Genomic DNA, 19,100 nt, shown 5'->3' on the forward strand with positions numbered 1-19,100 from the left:
TCACTTACGCTGAGCGTGGCTGGCGACAGCCAGGAGCTGAGAAACCAGAAACCGTGGCGAGAAATGGGCGAGGGATGCAGGAGCCAAGGGTGGTCGATAGAACTGCCTCGAGCCAAGGGATGCTACAGGGCATGCAGCCATCCCGGGGCTTTACATGGCTCTGAATAAGGAGCTGAGGGGTTTGCACTGATAAAACTCTGGGGAACAGTTGGTGCTCGGATGCGGTTTGGAGGATGGGGAAGTTCAGCCCCGTGGTTTGGGCCGAGTGCTGGGAAGAGGCATGCGGGCTCTGCCCGACAGCTCGGCTCAGCCAACCTCTGTCACGGTGGGGAGTTGGGGTTCCGTGCACCACTCCAAGAAACAGCCGGTTGAATGCAACAGCCCACTCCCCAGCAGCAGCCTCAAGCCCTCCTGCCACCACCGCAAACCCCCGGCCCGGGGCTGCACCCCGCTCCTCTCCCATCCTTCCCAAAAGCTGGTTCCCAGCAGGGAAGGAGAGTGGCCGCGGGCAGCCGTGCCCGCAGAGGGATGCGGTGGAATCTGCTCTGCCCGCAGCCTCGCACTTGTTAAACCTCTCGCTGGCAGCCAAGGACACTCACGTCTGCATCAAACTACTCAGCTCCCAGTCTAATTCTGGCACATCAGACAGTAATTATAGGTACATCACCGGCGCTGACAAGTCTGGAGCTCGTCAGCCCGGCACCTGTCGGCGCAGAGCTGCAGACACCCCACGGGGAGCCCAGAGGGGCTGCGTCCTCTCCCACCCGCTCCCGGCTCTATTTTGGGGATCGCTCTGCGCTGCCCAGCCCCCAGGCACCCCCCCGTTACACCGGGGCTCATCCCACCGCCACCAGCTCCATCCCTCTCCGGGTGCTGTTTGGAAAGGGGACTCCATCACCCATGGGTTTCTGCAGCCCCAGAACGTGCTCAGGAGGCTGCTCCTGCATCTGCCGGGTTTGACGCTGGAATTTCACTGGCACTGGGCGAAGAACGGGCATCTCCTACCTGCCCCCAGCATTACAGGAGAAGGCTGCCCATGGTCCATGCACTGATCCTGGCAACGCCACCTGACCACAGGTGCAACAAGCCAGACCTTTGCCTAGTGTAAATCACCATATTTGCAGTAGGTCAGCCCTGATTTACACCAGTGAAAGGTATTGGTGCATCTATTTACATTGCCTTTTTTTTTTTTTTTTTTAATAAAGCAGAGAGGAAACCCAAGGCAAGCATGTCCCTGGCTGCTGGCGAGCCGGAGCTGCAGCCACATGGCAACAAGGGGCAAGAGCCGATAAGGCTCCAGCCCAGGAGCAGCCTGTGGTTGGGAAGCTCAGACAGCACCAGTGAGGAGGAGGAAGGGGAGGCAGGCTGGCTGTTTGCTGATTTTAAAAGTGGGGCGGGTGGGGGGAAGATGCATGTGGGGGGAGAAGCAATAATTTTAATTAAAAGGCAAAAGACTGCACTGAAAATTGACTTGAAGCGGAGATATTAAAAAGCCGTTGACTCTCTGAATTATTCCTCCCTGGGCTGCTTGACAAGGGAAAGTATTTAGACAGCATGGGCTGGTTTAGCATCCTGACTTGGGGAGCCCCAGTAAGGGGAGAGGTAAGTGGGAACCACTGGGCAGCAGATGGGGACAGCCCCTTCCCCTGTCCCAGGGGGACACCACGGCAGCTGGGACCCCCTGCCCTCTGGTCTGGATGAGCCAGCATCGTCCCTGCCCACAGCTATTGCCCCCTCACCCAGGCAAGCCACGAGCCGAGCATCCCCAGCGTCTGGGCTGCACGGACCTTCCCGGCTCAGCCCCATCACAGATAATCCCTCACTTCTCCCCGCTCGGTCCCAGGGCTCAGCTCCATCTAACAAGTCCCGATTGCATCCTCTTGGCTTGCAACGAGACTCAGGAAACAAAAGCCAAGCCTCCGTGCTGCCGAAACACCTCGAAAACCTCCCTGGCTGCCTCCAGGGTTACCCCGAGCCACGTCGCTGCCGGAACCCGAGATGGGATGAAAGAGCGGTGCTGATGATCTCCGTCTCTGAGCCACAGGCCTGTCAGCCTAAGCAGGTGCTAACAACATTTCAGAAGGGGTCAAAAACACCTTTTTTCCATGGGAGACAAGCTCATTAACTGGCATCGTTACACAGCTGCAGGATGACCTTATAACTATCTATATGTTCACATCCGCAAGGATGCAGCTTCTGAGAGCGGGGGCTCTTTAATCTTGTTCAGACAAAGGCAGAACAAGATCTGATAGCTGGAAGCTGAAGCGTCGGAAACGCAGACAAGAGCGAAGGCAAATGTGTTGAACGGGGCTGGGGAGAGCCTGCGCCGAGCAGGGTGGCTTCTCCATCATTTCCTACCTTTGAACCAAGGCAGGGCATCCTTCTGAAAGATAAATGTCCACTCAGCCAGAAGTAATAGTCTTGATGCAGGAGTTACTGCCAAGACTTTGCGGCCTCTGTCATGCGGCTGGGGTCAAACTGGGTGATCAGAAGGGTCTTTCCTGCTCTTAAAAAGACCCCAGAAACCCCACAAATCCCACAGATCCTATCCATTACCTTCACCCCCTCCCCTCAGCCTTCCTTGTGCTGGTTTTAACACCTCCAGGTGCTGCCTGACCCATTCAAGAACTTGAATCCCAACAAAGCATCACCATTATACTACTTTCCCCCCCAGTATGTCGAGGTTCAGTATCAGCAGGACCTGCAGCCCTCCCCACGAACACCAGTGATGAAACTACCAGGGCTGGCTGTGCCTCCAGCCCACAAAGCCAGCTCCCAGCTCCTGCAAAGAGCAACAGAAGCCACGGCCACAAGCACAGCCTCCAAGCCTTCCTTCCCGCGCGGCCCCAAGGAAGCAGCCACGCAATCTGCTCTCCAGCTGAGGGGCAAGCGTGCATGCTGTTTGGAGCCAGAAACTTAATTGCATGTGTAATTCTGGGACGGCAAACGAGCTAGAACAGTGTTCGGCACCCGGGGCAGATCCCCATATGGATGCACGGCCCAGCCGTAGGCTGCTGTCTTCATCCTGCTTCCCCACTCCCATTTCAGGATAATGTGTTTGTTACAACTCAACAAGGCGTTTGCAGGAAATGCAATTAAATTACAGCGTGCTGTTCCAGCGCCTTGGTTTTACACCGAGAAGGCTCTCGTGTCGGGAGGCCTGGCACACCCCATGTATTACAAGCTTGATTTCCTCCACCTCCAGGCTGTCCTCCCCGGCACAGCCCTGCCTGTGCTGGGACTCCAGCTGCCTGACAGCCATGCACATCCCTCAAGACAGACAGACACGCCGGTGCAGCTCCCCTTATCTTCGAGCTGGCACCAGCACACAAAATCCACCTGCTCCAGGGCAGGAGGCCACCAAAGTCCCAAATAAATAAGCCTAAAGCAGAAGGAAACGGGATGGCGTGGGTCGGTGTCCCTCCAGGGATGCTGCATGATACCTGCAGCTTTCAGCCCTGGGGAATGGCTATGGGATGGGCTCTTGGGGAGCACGGATGTTGCTGGGGGAAAAGGAGGTTTTTCTGAAGGCAGGTGGTTTCCTGATCACCTGGATCGGGACTGACCGGCGCTGCTGCTCTTGGGATTATTTTAGCTCAGAGCTGCTGCCCTGATTGACAGGGCTCTGCTGCACTTCTCAGCCTCCCAAAAAAGAAATGCTGAAATCTCTGCCGAGGCACTGGAACCATCTCTAGAAATGTGAACACCCAGCCCATTAGAGGCCGACAGATGCCACAGAAATAAAATCTATTATTATGACAGACCCAGCAGGGGTTGCTACTGAACAGATTCCACCACATTTCCCCTCTTACAGCTTTTCTAAACCAGCCACACTTCCACAGCCGGCTCCTAGATAAGGCACCTGCCTCTCCACCTAACCCCCAGAGAGCCAACATCTTCCTCTCATTCCCCTTTGAAAGCTTTCTCCTCCCATTCCCAACAAGGAAAATCTCAAACCTAGCAAGTTCCAGCATTTGGTGGAGAGAGACCCAGTCCCTCCAGGAGCACCAGTGATGCCTCCAGCTGCAGACACCATCCCCAGCTTCAAAAACCCTCCCTCCCCTGCAAAGAGGGTGGGAGCTGATGCCTTAATCATCAATGCAAACCAGAAACTAGGCAGCACCCTCCTATAAACACCCGGAGAAACGAGCTACAGGTGCTGCCCTCACCCACCACGATCCCTGTACCCGGGAGAGGGTCGGGGAAGGAGCGAACATCGAACATGAAACAAAAGCAGGGTGGGGAGGAGAACGCTGCTGGCCCCCGGCCCCGGTACTGACCTGGAGACTTTAAACAAAGGGAACAGAGTCCTGGCTTCTTCCCTCCTGCAATTCGATCGAGCCCTGGTTAGGGACAGGAAAGGAGGAGATTCATGAATGAACGCAATCCAGGTGGGAAAGTTTGCCGGGGATGGAGGGGAATAAACAAATAAATCAGCAAGCAAACACATAATAAATCTGAAACAAAAGAGCAGCAGCAGAAAGCATCTGAGAATGAAACACAGCGCGGAGAGCGATGGGGAGCCAGGCTGTGCCCTGCCGTGGGGGCACGAGAGCGGCAGCCCCCTTCTACCCCACACCCACGGTGCTGGACACGGTCTCCCCTGCTCACAGGGGGTTTGTTCCCATGGGTAGGGAGGCAAACATTCACGCACACGGGCTGCAAATGAACCCCGAAATGCCCTGCTCTGCAGCCACGGCGGGGTCTCGCCGAGGGGACCCAGCCTCCCAGCCCATGTGCGGGATGCTTGTTGGGAAGAGGAGTTATGGGCATGGAAGAGCAAGGGAGAATCAGAGTAGGTGGGCTTATTGTGGGGGTTTTTCCCGGAAAATTCTCAGGTTGGACCTTTCTGTCGTACGTGAAGCAGCACAACCTCGTTGTGCCCTGATGTGTGCAGCAGCACAGCCTGGCCTGGGCACCTGCCGGCTCCCAGCCTGGGCAATGTCAGCTCCAAAATCCCAGCACCGAAAAGCACCTTCCCAGCCCCAGCTTGAACCTGCTTACTGGTATGGGCCAGCCTCACGCTGACATGCTCCCTGTAAGCGAGCACAATGGCAGAAACTGATATGGGTGATTGTGGGGAGGGGAGAGGTGCTGTGCAGGGCTCCCCCGGCTCTGCCCCACGGGTCCGGACCCCCCGAGCATCCTGCCCGCAGGCGGCTGAGCCCAGGCAGTGCCTGGCTCCCAACAAAACAGCCCAGAGCTGCTTTGAGCCTCTGTTTTTAGGGACATGGGGTGATTTTCTCCTCCCTGCCGCGAGCCCTTGTGCTTGGAGGAGCGGGGTGACAAGGGCAGGGGCGGGCAGGGGACAGCCGAGCCGGCGAGACCTCAGCACCCACAAGAACCTCTTTCTTTGCTGGCGAGCGGGCAAAGCTGCGCCCAGCGCCGGGAGGCAGTTCAGCTCATCCATCACGCCCACGGCCGCGGGACATCTGTCCCCTCGCCCCAAGCCCAGCTCTGCTCCGTTGTGTCCTCGCTCGGGTGTCAGTTCTTCCATCGCTGCCCTCGGGGTTCAGCCACAGGGCAAGACCAGGCAGCTCATGTGGGGGGGCTCTGCGGGGGCCCCCCTTGCCCAGCAAGGAGAAGGAGGAGGGTGATGAATGCCGTTTCTAACCCCTGCACGGCTGCAACCCCAATAAATGACGCTGAAGGACTCAGCAACGCTGCTGAAGCTCTGCCATGCCACGCTCAGGATGCTCCCAGGGCGGCCTGAGGCTCGGCCAAGCCCCATCGTCCCTGGTTTTGCGGTGGGTTTTCACCCTCAGACCCAAGCGGGGGGATTTTGGTTGCGATGTGCAGCTCCCCCCACCCCCAGCCGCCGGGACTGGCCCGGGCTGCGCGCATCCCTGCAGATCAGGGTGCGGATTCAAAGGCTCGTGGTTCAGGAATGGATTTCACGCCCAGAGTGAGTAAATAATCTTAAAGGCATAATGGGAGAGAAACAAGAAGCACGAAATAAAAGTGGAAAATCCTTCCTAAATGCGCTTTATTCATTTGTTTTGATAATTGCAGTTCAGGTTTAATTATTTATGCCATGTTTTGTAATATGCCAGGAAACACTCCGGAACGAATTTGCTGCTGTCGGTGGCTGTGGTACCCAGCAGCCCTCAGCAGGGTGCTCGGCCACGGGTGCCCGGAGGGACCCAGGGACCCCAGCCAGCCCTGCCAGCCTGCCCAGACACAGGCAGCAGAGCCCGGAGGCAGGATGCGACCTGCCTAACCCCGGCACAAGGGGCGATGCTCCCACTCCCGAAGGTAGGTCTTACCTGCGAGAACATCCTTCCTCTCCCCTGCTGGCAATGAGACCTGAGTGACGAAATACAGCTTTTCTAGTGGAAATTTGAAAAAGGAGGGGGACAAACGTGGCTCCTCTTACACAATATTTTCCACGGAGAAAGACTGAGCTCTCCAACCTCATCCTCAGGATTTTCTTGGTGTTGGGGGAGGAAAAGGCTGGGGGTGTTTCCAGTGGGCAGCACTGCCCCTGCTGCCGAGCCTCCCAAGCTGAGACACCGGCAGCAGGTCCCGGCTCCTGGTTTCGATCTCCCCTTCACCCTACGTGACCTTGGGCCAAGGACTGTGCCCTAGGAGCACCTTGGCTTCTCCACATGTGGAAGGGAGATAACAGACTTGCTTTTTTGAAGAGCTGGCACTGGCAGCTGAAAAGAACTAATTATTATCCGTGGAGCACCACAACCTCCCCAGAGTTATTTTGGCTGAGATACCGAGTCGCAGGGTGGCTGAGAAATTCGCTCAAGGTCCTGCTGCATCCTGGGGACAGAGACCCCCGCAGTGCCCAGAGCGAAGCCATCCTGCCCCGAGCCGCCCATGTGTACTGGTTCCCCGGGGCTCAGCAGGAGCAGGAGCCCTTATTTGCTTTTGCATCCTCATGCAGGTCTTGAGGGAGCAGCACAGGTCCCTGTCCAAGAGTTTTAGTGGCCACCTGGCCCTGAGGGACCTCGTGCATGGAGAAGATGCTGCTTCACACCGCCCAGCCTGGGCCAGCTCACACTGGGGGGGGGACAAAATAGTGGCACAGATGGAGCCAGGAGCCACGGCGGATCAGCCCGGCCAAGCCACGGGCCGTTCTCCGGGGCAGGTTCAGCGGGGCAGGAGCAGGGCATTGCTTTCTGCAGGGGAGGAAGAGGAGGAGGGCAGGGAGAAGAGTGGGGAAGGCACCATCTCAGTGTCCTTGAGTGTCCTTTAGAGGCTTTGCTTTTCACGCAGTGCAGCGGATGAGGAAGGACTGAAAAATCCCAAACTGCTCGCCTCTTTGATTCCCCCTCCACCATGGAGAGAGTTGAAAGGAAGCAGCGAAGGTGAGAGAAAGGAGGCGGCATGCGGGAAGGGAGGAGGGAGAAACGGAGCAGGTGTGGGGGGAAGGAGACACGGACAGTCCCCTTCGCCCTCCCAAGCCCTGGACATCAGGTCCCTTTTGAGGGGACAAGGGCCCCCCGGGAGCCTCCCACGCTCGCCCCCCACAGAGGGGAGGGCAGAGGATGCTCCAAACAGCTGTGCTCTGATGTCTTTTCCCCAAATCACACCCACACCTCAGCGTCGCCAAAAAATCCCAAGGGGAGACGGTGCCCAAGCTGGCTGGCTACCCCCGAGTGCTCCCAGAAGCAGCTGGAGGAGGAAGGAGAGGTGGACGGCTGCCCCGCATGGGCCTGGCCGGGCACACTCCACATGTGGCGAGCACAGCCTTCGGCCTCATCATCATCCCCTGCAGCCCAGTGGGCAGAGGGCAGTGCCACGGGCTGGCACGGGGAGGTGAGCTGGCAGGGCTGGAAACACGCAACTACTCTGTGTTTGGTCTGGGCAATGTGTTTTTAATGAGCCATATAATGTTTTTCAAATTATGCTGGAATCATTAATCCTCCTGAAATGAGACAGATTCTGCAGCCCACAGGCAGCGCCGGGGCTGCCTGTTGCACGGCCGAGCAGGCAGGCGCTGCCTCTGCTCCGCTGCTTTCTGGTGGCCGCGGGGCTATTGGGATGTGGCCCTCATAACCTTGTCCCCCACTTCTACAAGGGACCCAGTACGGGGCTGGCCGGTCCCCTGTGCCGCGGGCGCACGCGTGGCACGGTCAGTGGGAGAAGGACCGTGGCTCTGCAGCTCTCACTGCATCTCCTCTCCGCTTCACGCTCCTCGGTGATACCCACTGATCCGAGCTGGATCTGGCCAGCACCAGGCTTGTGCCCCTCCTCATCGCCCCCCCTCCATGTTCCCACTGCCCCTCGCAGACGCCGGCTGCTGGTCCCCAGGGCTGGAGGTCCCTCCTTGCTGGAGATGCTCCACAGGGGAAAAAATGATCTGGGAAGCAAGAAATTATCTGGGAAGCAAAAATGATCAGCCCGCGGCACTTGGGAGGAGGTTGTGTCATCCAAAACCACCCTGCCCTCCTCTCTTCTGAAAGCATCACATTCTCCCGTGGTCAGGAGCTGCCAGGATCCAGCGCTGCCCTTCCAGCCCTCCGGAGAGGCAGAGCAGCTTGGGATGGTCTCATCCATGTGATGTGGGAAGAGGAGCAAATGTGGGCTTTTTGGGCCTCCCCCCCAGGGTGGGTTTAGCAGGTCACCGCAAACAGAATGTTGAAGCCAGAAAAAGGCACGTGCTAGCCAAAGCGGGGCAGGAGACGGCCGCAGCGGGCTCAGCCGACGCTGCCTCGGCGGAGGCAGACACCCATGTCTCCAGCCCTGCCTGCCTCCCCATGCGCTTTCCCAGAGATCCGACTCTAATTGCAGGAGGGAGGTGCTGTATTTTTCCATGCATGAAGATCCAAAGTGACACTTTTTCCCTTCTCTTTTCGGAGCGCGAGAGAGCTGGTTCATTAACATAAAACCACCGAGCCAAATAAAAACCCTGAGTGCCGTGACAGCATCCCTCCAAATAACACGGGAGCAGAGAGTTTATTCATCTCCAGCTCTGCCCTTGCCAAGCGCCATGGCAGCCGCAGAAGGAAAGTCAACTGGCAGGTGGTTGTTTCACACCCTATTACTGTGCCACTCAGCTCGGCCGAGCCGCCTCCGAGCCACTGACAGATGGATGGGATTGCGAGCCCCGGCTCCAGCCCGCCGAGCCAGCAGGAGCGAGGGGATGCTCGGGAAGAGCAGCGTGACTCAAGCCCCTCGGTAAGGCTGGGAGAGGGCTCGCCAAGCCCAGATGTTGGGCAGCTGGAGCAGGGAATTCTCTCTAAGGCAGTCTTGTCTCCAGGTACCCCAAAATATTGGGATTTCGGAGCATGCAGGGTCACTAAGGAGCTTCCAGGCAGAGCAGGAGATGGGCAAGGCAGCACCATGAGACTGACTACAGGCTTGCAAGATGCCTATGCTTTATGCACACCAATTCAGTAGGAATTTGGCTTCTGGAACATGCCAGCGCTTTAGAAACGTGCGTGGCCTGCGGTGCCATGCCTGGTATCCAGCTGAAGATCCGTGTCAGAGCAAGAAATCGAACCCAGGGCACCCTGGCTGCCGTGGGCGCCCGGCACCGCAGCCCCCGGGCCAGGTCCCCGCGTGTCTCTTTCCCCCCTGCACATCGTTGGATTCACCTCTCCGTCTTCATCCCTTTCCCCTCCCTCCTCCCCTGCCTGCACCACAGGGCTTGTAAAGTACCGGGGGATCCTACGCTGGGCAATGCATCCCCCCGAAATCCCATCCCAGCGCTCCATCCCTCCCGCCTGCTCCCACGGCGAGCTGCCAGCTCCCTCTGAGCTCAGGCAGGTACCGGATCCGAGCCTCTGTCATTCTGCATTTGGTCCCATTTCAGCTCAAAATCTCCCATTAAAAAGAAAACCACAAAACCAAGACCAGATGCCACAACCACTTTTCAAAACCATCTCTCTGGGACTCAAGCTACTGGGAGTTATAGCATCTCTTCCCCACCTTGGCTATGCCTGCCTCCCATGGGTAATTAAGCCAATTAAGGAGAGCCACTGACCCTAAGATTTTGATACCCATAATCCCAGGGTGCTCACGGGGAAACCGCTGGGCACTTCGGGAAAGGAGAGATTGGGGGAAATTCTGGCAGGTCAGGAGCCAAACGCTGTTTCCCATCATAGAGGCTGCAGCGAGGTGGGTGAGAGCTTGTGGGGCAGCGAGAGCTGGGCAGGGGGCTGGGGGCTGACCCACGGCCCCACGGTGCTCTGGGGGGGCTGCAGCTCTGGAGCGAGAGCTACAGCTCAAGGAAAAGCTGAGCTGGCCTCAGGACAGGAGCCGTAAATCTGGGCAGCTCCTGAAACATGGAGGCTTTTAACAGGCTGTAATTGAAATATATGAACTTGAGGCGGAGGAGATCCGACAACGCCAGCCAAAGCGGCCGTTTGCGGGCTTGGCTGGAGCAGAGGGCAGGGAAGCACCCACGGGTGAGGAGGAGCGGTGTCGGCAGCCCGGGGAGCCCTCGCCTCCATCCACGGCCACGGCCCAGCCTTTTTCGGATAGCCCTTTCCAAGGTCTGAGCGCTGAGAGAGCGTGGGGTGACCTGAGCAAGGGGCTATGGGGGTGGGACTGGAAGAGAAGCTGCTTTTTGACTCTCCTTTCCCAGTTATGCTTGAACACTGGTTCCCAGTTTGGGGCTGGAATGCAGATGCTACATTTCCCAGCCTGGAGCTATTAGCTGTGCTAGAAGCCCAAACGCATCATCTTCCTTCACCCTCCTCCCTTTGCAATCAGAACATTTCAGCATAGGGGGGGAAAAAAACAAACAAATCATAAGTGTTTGTCCCCCTCTTCCTCCCGCCCCCACCCAGCCCTCTCCATCAGTCCTTCTGTTGGAGATGAATTTTAAAAAAAAAAAAAATCTTCATTTGCATTTATTCTGAAAGTGGAAACCATGCAGGGGGAGGGAAAAAATAAAAACAGCTGACAGCAAAGTTTTATTATCCCCATTGGGCGGCGAGGAGCAAATCAGTAATTTTTTAACAAGCATTTAAGCTCCTTTCCCGAGTGCCTCTTTGAGCCTTGGTGCACCTGCAGCCTGGCACAGCCAGGAGGGGGGTTAATGAGGACCTTTGATGGGGAGCAAGCACAGCTGATGGGTAACAGCACGCGCTCTCCCATCTCGAGCTGAAGATCTTTGCGGTGATGAGCTGGGACCTCCCCAGACCCACATGTATTGCCGCGGCTGCTGGAGATGGAGCCTGTCTGGTGGGTAAGACCCACTCACATGGACCCATTGCGGGCTCCAGACCTCCCCAGATGATGCTAAACAAGATTGCTCACTGCTTTTTGAATCCAATAATTCTGCAAAGCTTGGCCAAGCAGTCTCTACACTCCACCCCAGGGACCTCAGACCAGGCATCTCTCACCCCCCCCACCTAGAGGTGTTTTAATCATAATAATAATAATAGTCACAAAACTTGACCACAGCTGCTGGGAAAGAGCCAACTGAGCAAAGCGCTGGTGGTGGAAGAACTTCACAGCCACAGAGCTGGCACCAAAGAGATTCTTTGTCCTTCTCATACCTCCCCACCAACTCCCATCCAGCCCCACGCCAGCACTGCCCCTTCCCGAGCGCAGCCCCCCAGGACTGTGGGTGCTGGCCCCCATCATGCTGCTTTGCTGGAGGTCCAGCACCTCCAAGCCAAGAGCTGCAGGGCTGGAGCAAGCGGCAATTTGTGCTTCGCAAATTGCAAGTGATAGCAAGCCAGGGATGCTACCCCAGCACTGGGGGCAGAGCAAAATTCTGGAGACGTGACTCCCCCCAGGAGCAGGGACTGTGGCACAGCACCCTTCCTTCTCCCCATTTGCACACCACAGCTTCCCAATGCCTGGTTCAAACCGCATTCTGCTGCACCCTCGAGCCTCTCCGAAACACCCCTCCAACCTGCAGCCTCCCTCTTTCCTCCCCCAACACACTGGGAAATAAAACCTTAACAGCAGGAGCTTAAACAGACTTGTCCATGCACACAGCACCCTGGGGACACCCATACCCGTTTGCCTCCTCTTCTGTCCCCAAAGACGGACCACAGCCAGCCTGGCCCTGTCCCCCTCCCCAGTCCCCGAGCCCCGGCTGCGTGGGGATGCTCCCTGCAGCCCCGGGCTGTGCTCCGCGCCGTGGGACATCGCTCACACGTGTCCGTGCGTGCCAGGCGTGTCCCTGGGGTGCAGAGGCAGCCACCGTGCACCCCGGCTGGGATCGATGTGAGGCAACGAGGAGAATCAATTTCTATAATTAAACTCTGCACTGTTGGGCTGCGTCCCTCCCGCCCTGCTCCCCCCAGCAGACGCGGCAGTGGGGACCCCTGCTCCCAGCCGGTGCCAAGGCAGCACCCACCTGGGTCCCTACAACAACAAAAGGCACCCAGGGCCTCCCTGCTCCCATGGCGAGGCTTCGGTACAGAGAATTTCTTGGTGGAAAAAGAAAGAGGCAGGCGCTGGTGGGTGTTTCCCACCAGGCTGGGCCTTTGCTGTGAGGGTGATGCTGTGAGCACCAGGGGAAGGGGAGGAAAAGAATGTGGGGGGACAGACGTGACCTCCCCACTGGGGTGGAGGTCTCCAGCCAGGACGGAGCAGGTTCATGCCCCAGGCTCACACCCACCCCAACACAGCAGAGAGGTGCCTTTATCCCCCTTTTCCTAAAGGGAAAAAAAAACACATTTGGGGGGAGCTATGCAGCTTTCCTGCATGGGGAACCAGGACTGAGCCTGGCACCAATGCTAACCCCCCCACCAGCGCTAACCCCACCACCTCCCAGTCCAGTGCAATCACCAAGCCACTTCTTAGCATCAGAGCCACCCAGGCTGTCCCCCACCCTCTCCCCTTCCAGCCCAGCTCCCCAGGAGGGGAACGAGCATCTCCCAGACCATGACCAGGACATTCCAGAAAAAACAAACTGGGCGAGCATCCCTCCCTGCCCATCCTGCCTGGGAGGGGAGAGACAGCTCCTGACAAAGACTAAAGCTCTCTTCACACAAAAACACCAGCCCTTTGGCAGCCCTGCTTCCCCTCCTCACTCGCTCACCCCCCCGGGGGGGGAATCACAGCCCACCAGCAGCTCCCTGGGGGAACAGGGCACCTGTCAGAAGGAGCACAGAGCCTTTTCCACAGGCATGTGAACGCTGACAGCTTCGGGGGCAGTCTGGTGGGAAATAATTATCACACTGGAAATGTATTCCTCATTAAAATGAGGGAAGAGCCACTGCTGGGGCTGGAGCAACCATGTGGCTTCAGGCAGCTTCGGTGGGGGCACTGCCCTGAGCCCCGGGCTGGGTTTGCCAGGGTGGGGGGGATCCCGCACAGCAGCCCCCACACCAGCAGCGGTGTGAAAGCCATGGAGCAACCAAAGGGACTGAAAAGCATCTGCACCCCCAGGATCCAGGTGCCGGTAAGACCCTGAGCAAGTCTGGGGTCCCTGGGACTGACCCGGCTCTAGGGAAGGGCTGAATTCCCTGCCTGATGTCAGGGGAGGGGACACCCACCCCCTGCCTGGACCAGCTGAGCAGAGGGACCCCTTCTATCTCCATCCTTAAGCGAGGGCTGGCTGGATGTGACCCCCACCCCCCCGAGACACCCGTGAAGGGGCACAGCTCCCGAGGGCCCCATGGCCGGTGCCAGGCGCTTTCCCGGGGCCAAGCACAGCCAAAACCAACTTCCCCGGGAGTTGGGTGCTGGCACCCACGCAACGGCGGGTGGGTGGGTGCGGGGGCCGAAGCATCGCCACTCCCCAGCCTGTCTCACCATAGCCAGGGTGAAAACAGAGAGAACAAAGAGGGGAGAGGCTGCGGGGCGAAGGCTGGGCGCTCCCCGCGGCAAAGGCGGACAAAGGGACCCCCAACCACGGGCAACACAGCCCTGACAGCGTCCCCGTCACCCACCGGGGTTGGCACGGGGCAGGGCAGCGCTGGCGGCCGCAGCACACCGTGCACACGCGTGCACACCCACACCCACACCCACCCACCCCTGCTCCTGCGTGCACACACGGCGGGGGGAACAGACCCCACCGTGGCTCTCCTTTTACCCCCCAAACACGCGGGGAGCAGCCGGCCGTGGCACAGGGCAAGGGGAGGGCAGGCAGCCTTTGGAGTTATTTTAAGTTTCCCTCCCCGTCGCCTCCCCCCCACGCCCAAGCCCAGCCTGGGATGCACCAGATTTTTTCCTCCTCCTGCAAGGATGCTGAAAATATCTCACGAGGGGCGACCTGCAGCCCCGCAGTTCATCCTGCCCTTTGTGTCTCAGCAGCGGCGGGGGGGTGGAAGGAAAAAGGGGAGAGAGCAGGTAGGAGAGCAGCCCACAGCCTCCATCCTCCTCACCCCTCTGTCTCCCCAAGCTCGCAGAGAAAGGAAATCCAGAGCCCAGCAGCATCCAGCCCGGCTCGGTCAGCAAAACATCATGTTTAATGCACAATACTGCAACAACGGAGCTGAAACAGCCATAGGCACAATAACGGATTTCTTCGAGCATCCCCAGTGAGCCCCCGCCCCCAAACACCCCATCGCTCCAGCTCCCCGCACCAGTGTTTCTAGGACAGCGGCTCTCCAGCTACTTTATCCCCTCGGACCAAGGCGGCCCCGACAACAAACAATCCTGAGAAGCAGCATCACCGCCGGCACCGGCTCAGCATCCCCCAGCCCATCGGTCCCCTGCGTGGGGGGAGCCGCCGGCGGGGCACCGCATCCCCGGCGTGGGCAGCCGAACCCCACGCACACCCCTCCGGAGCATCGCAACCCCACGCGCACCCTTCCTAGATGTCAGTTCACAGCCAGCAAACTCCAGCGCCGGGAGCAGCGATTTTTTTCCCCCCCGGTCATCAGCACCACTGCCCCGGCAACATGGAGGGAGGAGGAAAAAAAACCACACAAATAAAAAAAATACCTGCTACTTAAGAATGGATGCACATAGTGAGAGTGACATGCCTTGAGAGGGTGTATTCCCCATTTCTGCTCTGCTTGCTCGCTTTCTTTTCTTTCCTTTCTCTCCGCGAGGGGCTCAGGCCCAGCCAACCATGGGAGACAGAGGCAGGAGTGCGAGCGAGCGGGCGCGCGGGTGCGAGCGCGCGCCGGGGTGTGTGCGCGTGGGAGCGCGCAGCTCGGCGATGTACAAAGGAACAAATGGGAAAAACACATTAGCTCATGATAGATTAATGTGCGGGGAGACGGCTCCCCCTCTCCGCTCTCTCTTAAAGGCCCCTACGTTTTATTCGGCGATAGGTGGCTAGCCCAAATGCCAGGAGCAATGGGGTTGGCGTGCGGTTGCCACCATGTGCCGTCACCCACGGACAGCGGGAGAAGCAGCCGGACCCGTGGGGGATGCACAGGAGAGGCAGCCCCGGGTGATGTGCGGGAGGAGGGTTCATAAGACGATATATACCTCGGAAGGGGACAGCAAAATAGCATTTGCACGTCTCTTGGGAGAGGGGCGGGATGGGTGGCATCCTGCCACGGTCCTGCACAGGCAGTGGTGTTGCTTCTCCTGTAAAGATGGGTCAGGAGAAACAAAGCAAAAAGGGTGGTGGAAATGCTGCCAGCAAAGCCATGACCATACCTGGCCCCGTGGGACCGGCAGCTCCCAGCTAACGCAGCAACAGGGCTTGTCCGTCATTTGAAAACTGCAAATTCCCCGCACAAGCAGCCAGCAAAGCTCCTCTGTAGCAGAGCACCGATGGCATCAGGGCACCGATGGCATCAGGGCACCCGCGCTAAGGCTCGGTCCCCGCCCGGCAGTGCCCACCGCGGTGAGGACCCAGCTACGGGCTCTGGGCACCCATGGTCCAGGGGGAGAACAGCCCCCATAGCGTGACGAGAACACAAAGGTGCCCCGCTGGCACCTCACCCCGGCTGGCACCTCCTTGCCAAGAGAAACGAACCTAAGGTCCACCAGGGAGAACGGGGAGGGATAGGGCAGGAAAAAAAATAAATAAGCAGCCGCTTTGTTTTGCACAATTTCCCAGGACTAGTAAGGAGGGCTTGCAGGCTTTCTCCCCTTCCCTCCGCACCGGTGCTGCTCCCATCCCCATGGGAGAGGGGCTGCGGAGCCGACCAGCACCTCCCCAGCGAGGGGAAGGGGAGGTGGAGGAGACGCCAGCTAACCCTGACCCCTCGCAGCCCCCGCGCTCCCCGCAGCGTTGCATTAGCTGGAGAGCTGCTGCCCAGCGGCACGGGGGAACGCGGCAACGCTGGCTCCATTAGAGAACATCCGTGGGGCAAAAGCCTTTTCCAGCGCCAGCAAAGTGCATCTTGATGGGGCTGACGTGCTCCTGACAGCAGGATGCCCCAGCACGCATGGCTGGAGGGGGGGGTCAGGGCATCCCGGGGCTGGCACGGGCTGCGCTCAGGGACGGGGCTCGCTGCAACGTGCTCGGTGATGTACCCCAGCAGGCTCGTCCCACGCTCCCAGGCAGCCCCACCATCTCACAATCCAGCCCATCGCCAGCTTGCACCCTTGCAACCGCATCTTGCTGTGGTGGGAGAGGGGGAGAAGGGGAGCTCTGCCTGCTGTGGTGGGGGGCGGGGGACAGGATTGAGGGAGAAGAAAGATGAATGAAAAATGGGAATGGAAAGATTTGCTGTTAGACCTGGGAGCACTTCAAAGATGTAATAAGAGGTGAAGTGTTTATAACACGGAGTGAAATCCTCCGGTCTGTGTCTCGCTGGTAGACAGATTAGAGGAGCTAAAGTTCCCCCCGGCATTAAAAGTCTCTCGTTTAATACCAAATCCTAATCTGCCGCTCTCTGAGAGATGCCACCGGGAAAGTCTGAACCATCCCATGCCGGAGGGGAGCGCGGCCACCCTGCGGGGCCATCTCATATCCAGGGACCTGCCAAGCCAAGTGAATTAACCTGTGTGGGACAGATCCTGCCCTCCTCTCAGGCTCCGGGCTTTCCCACGGCAGACCCACACCGCTGCCTGGTGTGAACCCAGGGGCAGATTCCATTTGTATGGAGCATCAGGTGGGAAATTCAAGAAGAGAGGTGCAATCCACTCCCTCCCAGCGGTGGGAGCTGCCCTAGCCACCGAGGAGCAGATGATTAGAGACATTTTGGGGTATCTGGGATGGACATAAAACCAAGCAGCCGGGAAGGGCCAAGACAACCCGACACAAACCCGATGCTGTGACAGCTTCCCCGCACCACCGGCGAAGCCCCACACGTTTGGCACCAGCACCAGCAAACCCAGCCCTGGCACCGGGGCCGCACCGGGGGGTGATGTCGGCTGACAGCTCCCCGACTTCGCCGCTTGCAGAGAGGCAGGGGTTTTGATCACGGCAGATCCAAGTGAGGCGGTGAAATGTCTCTAAATGAGCTGAAATGCAGTCTAATCGGCACATCTATTTTCTAACAAGTTACATATTCCCTTCAGAGCTCCAGTCATTTCAAAAACACATTAAGGAGAAATATTTGAAAGCTAAAATGTATTAAACAAGCACTTCATCCTCATCAGCAGAGAGGTTATAGACCTTTGCTGGTCTCCTTCCAATAACCTTGCATGCAAGATACCACGAGGCAATCTCCTGTTTTCAAAAACCCATTAAAAACACGTGCACAAGAGGCCGGTCCCAGGGACGAGGCTGGGTTGACGTGTCCCCCCCCGAGCGCCTTTGCGGGGGCTGGCAGGGCAGGATGGGGCGGTCGTGGCCCCCGGGGGCTCCCCTATGGCAGCCAACCCCGCAGGCAGGGGGCACGAGCCAGCCCCCACCCAAAATCACGGGAGTGACCTGAAAACATCCAAGGTTTCTTGGAAGAAAACCAACAAGAGCAAGTCTATTTATTTCTGTTTTCTGAGGCTTTGCAAAAGGGGAATGGAGAAGGAAGGTCCCGCAGCCACAAGAGAGAGGAATTTCATTTGAAAAGGAAGGCAGATATCGCGTATAACCACACGACGTCAAGAGCTGGCACTTCAGCAAAAGAGCCAACAGCTCAGATCCATGTGAGAGCTGTGGGAATGGGACCCCACGGGGGCTGGCTTTCCCCAAAACACCCTCAACACCAACCCCACTGCAGAGACCTGCAGCCTTTTTCCTTTCCAAGAAAAGAGGGTAAAGGAAGAAAAGAGGCTCCTAAACCTTCTCCTGTTCTCCCCAGCTCAGCTGCAGCCTCGCAGCAGCACAGTCGCCGTTTCACCCTCCCACTCCCAAACCCCCCCAACCCTGCAGAAGGGGCTCGAGGTCCCTTCATGGCTGGGCTGGACGGGAGGAACATGAAAGCTGAGCCTCAGATCTCAATTATTTATCATACATTTCTTTTTTTGTCTGACTTGTCCTAAAAAGTCCTTTGAAGCACCCGCCACAGGATGAGATATGGGTGCTCCTTGCCTTTAATTAGCCCTCCCCGTGAACTAAGCCATCCTCATCCTCCCTCCTCTGCTGGGCAGCCCAAGCTGGCCGGGGCAACTCACACCTCCAACACGTGAGAAAGGTTTTGGGGAGCAGGAGCTCCTGCCACCCAGCCCCTGCAAAGGGCCACAAATGCCACCCACAGATGGGGGGGGGTCAGGATCACAGCCTCCCCCTCACCCAGGCCAGATCAGACCACCCCTGAGGATCCAGCACCCCAAAAGTTTAATACTATGATGCTAATAGGATGCTCTTATTTGCCCTACAATACCCTTTGTCTCGGTCTCAGCAAACTCCCCCAGCAAGGAGTTCCCAATCTATGCAACCATCAAAAAGGGTTTTCCTCTTACCAGTCTGACTCTACCACCCACTTCACCGGAGAGTCACATCCCCCATTAACAGGGTGCTTCACAGCAGGCAGTGCCAAACCTGCCCCCCACCAAGCATGGTCTCAGGAAAAAAAAACAAATAAAAATTAAAAAAAAAAAAAAAAGAGAGCCCCAGCTTGTCTGCGCCCCATTCTTGAAACCCACCAGCTCCACCCAGGGGGAGGAACCAAGCGCCTGGCAGAGGCTGTAAATGGGAGCATTGATATGAGCATCACCTGGGTATCCTGGGGGGGGGGGGGGGGGGGCTGTTGCTCTGAGGTTGTCTCCCACATTAACAACAGGTCTCACTGCTGCGTGTGTGGCAGCTCAGTCCAAAAAAAACATGGCTGTAAGCATAGAATCACAGAATTGTTTAGGTTGGAAAAAACCTTTAAGATCATCGAGTCCAACCGTCAAAAGCAGGAACAGGTTCAGGCTCTGTACGTACAAATTTGGTGGGTGAA

At 57.9% G+C, this 19,100-nt stretch overlaps 1 protein-coding gene across 3 annotated transcripts in view; it reads right to left on the reverse strand.

The window, feature by feature from the left end:
* Positions 1-15,021, reverse strand: part of SRCIN1 (SRC kinase signaling inhibitor 1) — a 79,390-nt gene extending 64,369 nt beyond the window's left edge. Inside the window, exons 1-2 of one of the 3 annotated variants that reach the window (XM_052785348.1) lie at positions 14,812-15,021; positions 4,281-4,343 (exon numbers count right to left, since the gene is read on the reverse strand). Coding sequence is in view for 1 of the 3 variants with exons in the window: in XM_052785346.1 (XP_052641306.1) it covers positions 14,853-14,874 (22 nt within the window). In the remaining 2 variants the exon portion in view is untranslated. The remainder of the gene's footprint in view (positions 1-4,280; positions 4,344-14,811) is intronic. The other 2 variants (XM_052785346.1, XM_052785347.1) reach the window with 2 other exon arrangements.
* Positions 15,022-19,100: the final 4,079 nt, after the last annotated feature.

The sequence above is a fragment of the Harpia harpyja genome, chromosome 4 (genome assembly GCF_026419915.1).
Source record: "Harpia harpyja isolate bHarHar1 chromosome 4, bHarHar1 primary haplotype, whole genome shotgun sequence".
Lineage (NCBI taxonomy): Eukaryota > Metazoa > Chordata > Aves > Accipitriformes > Accipitridae > Harpia > Harpia harpyja.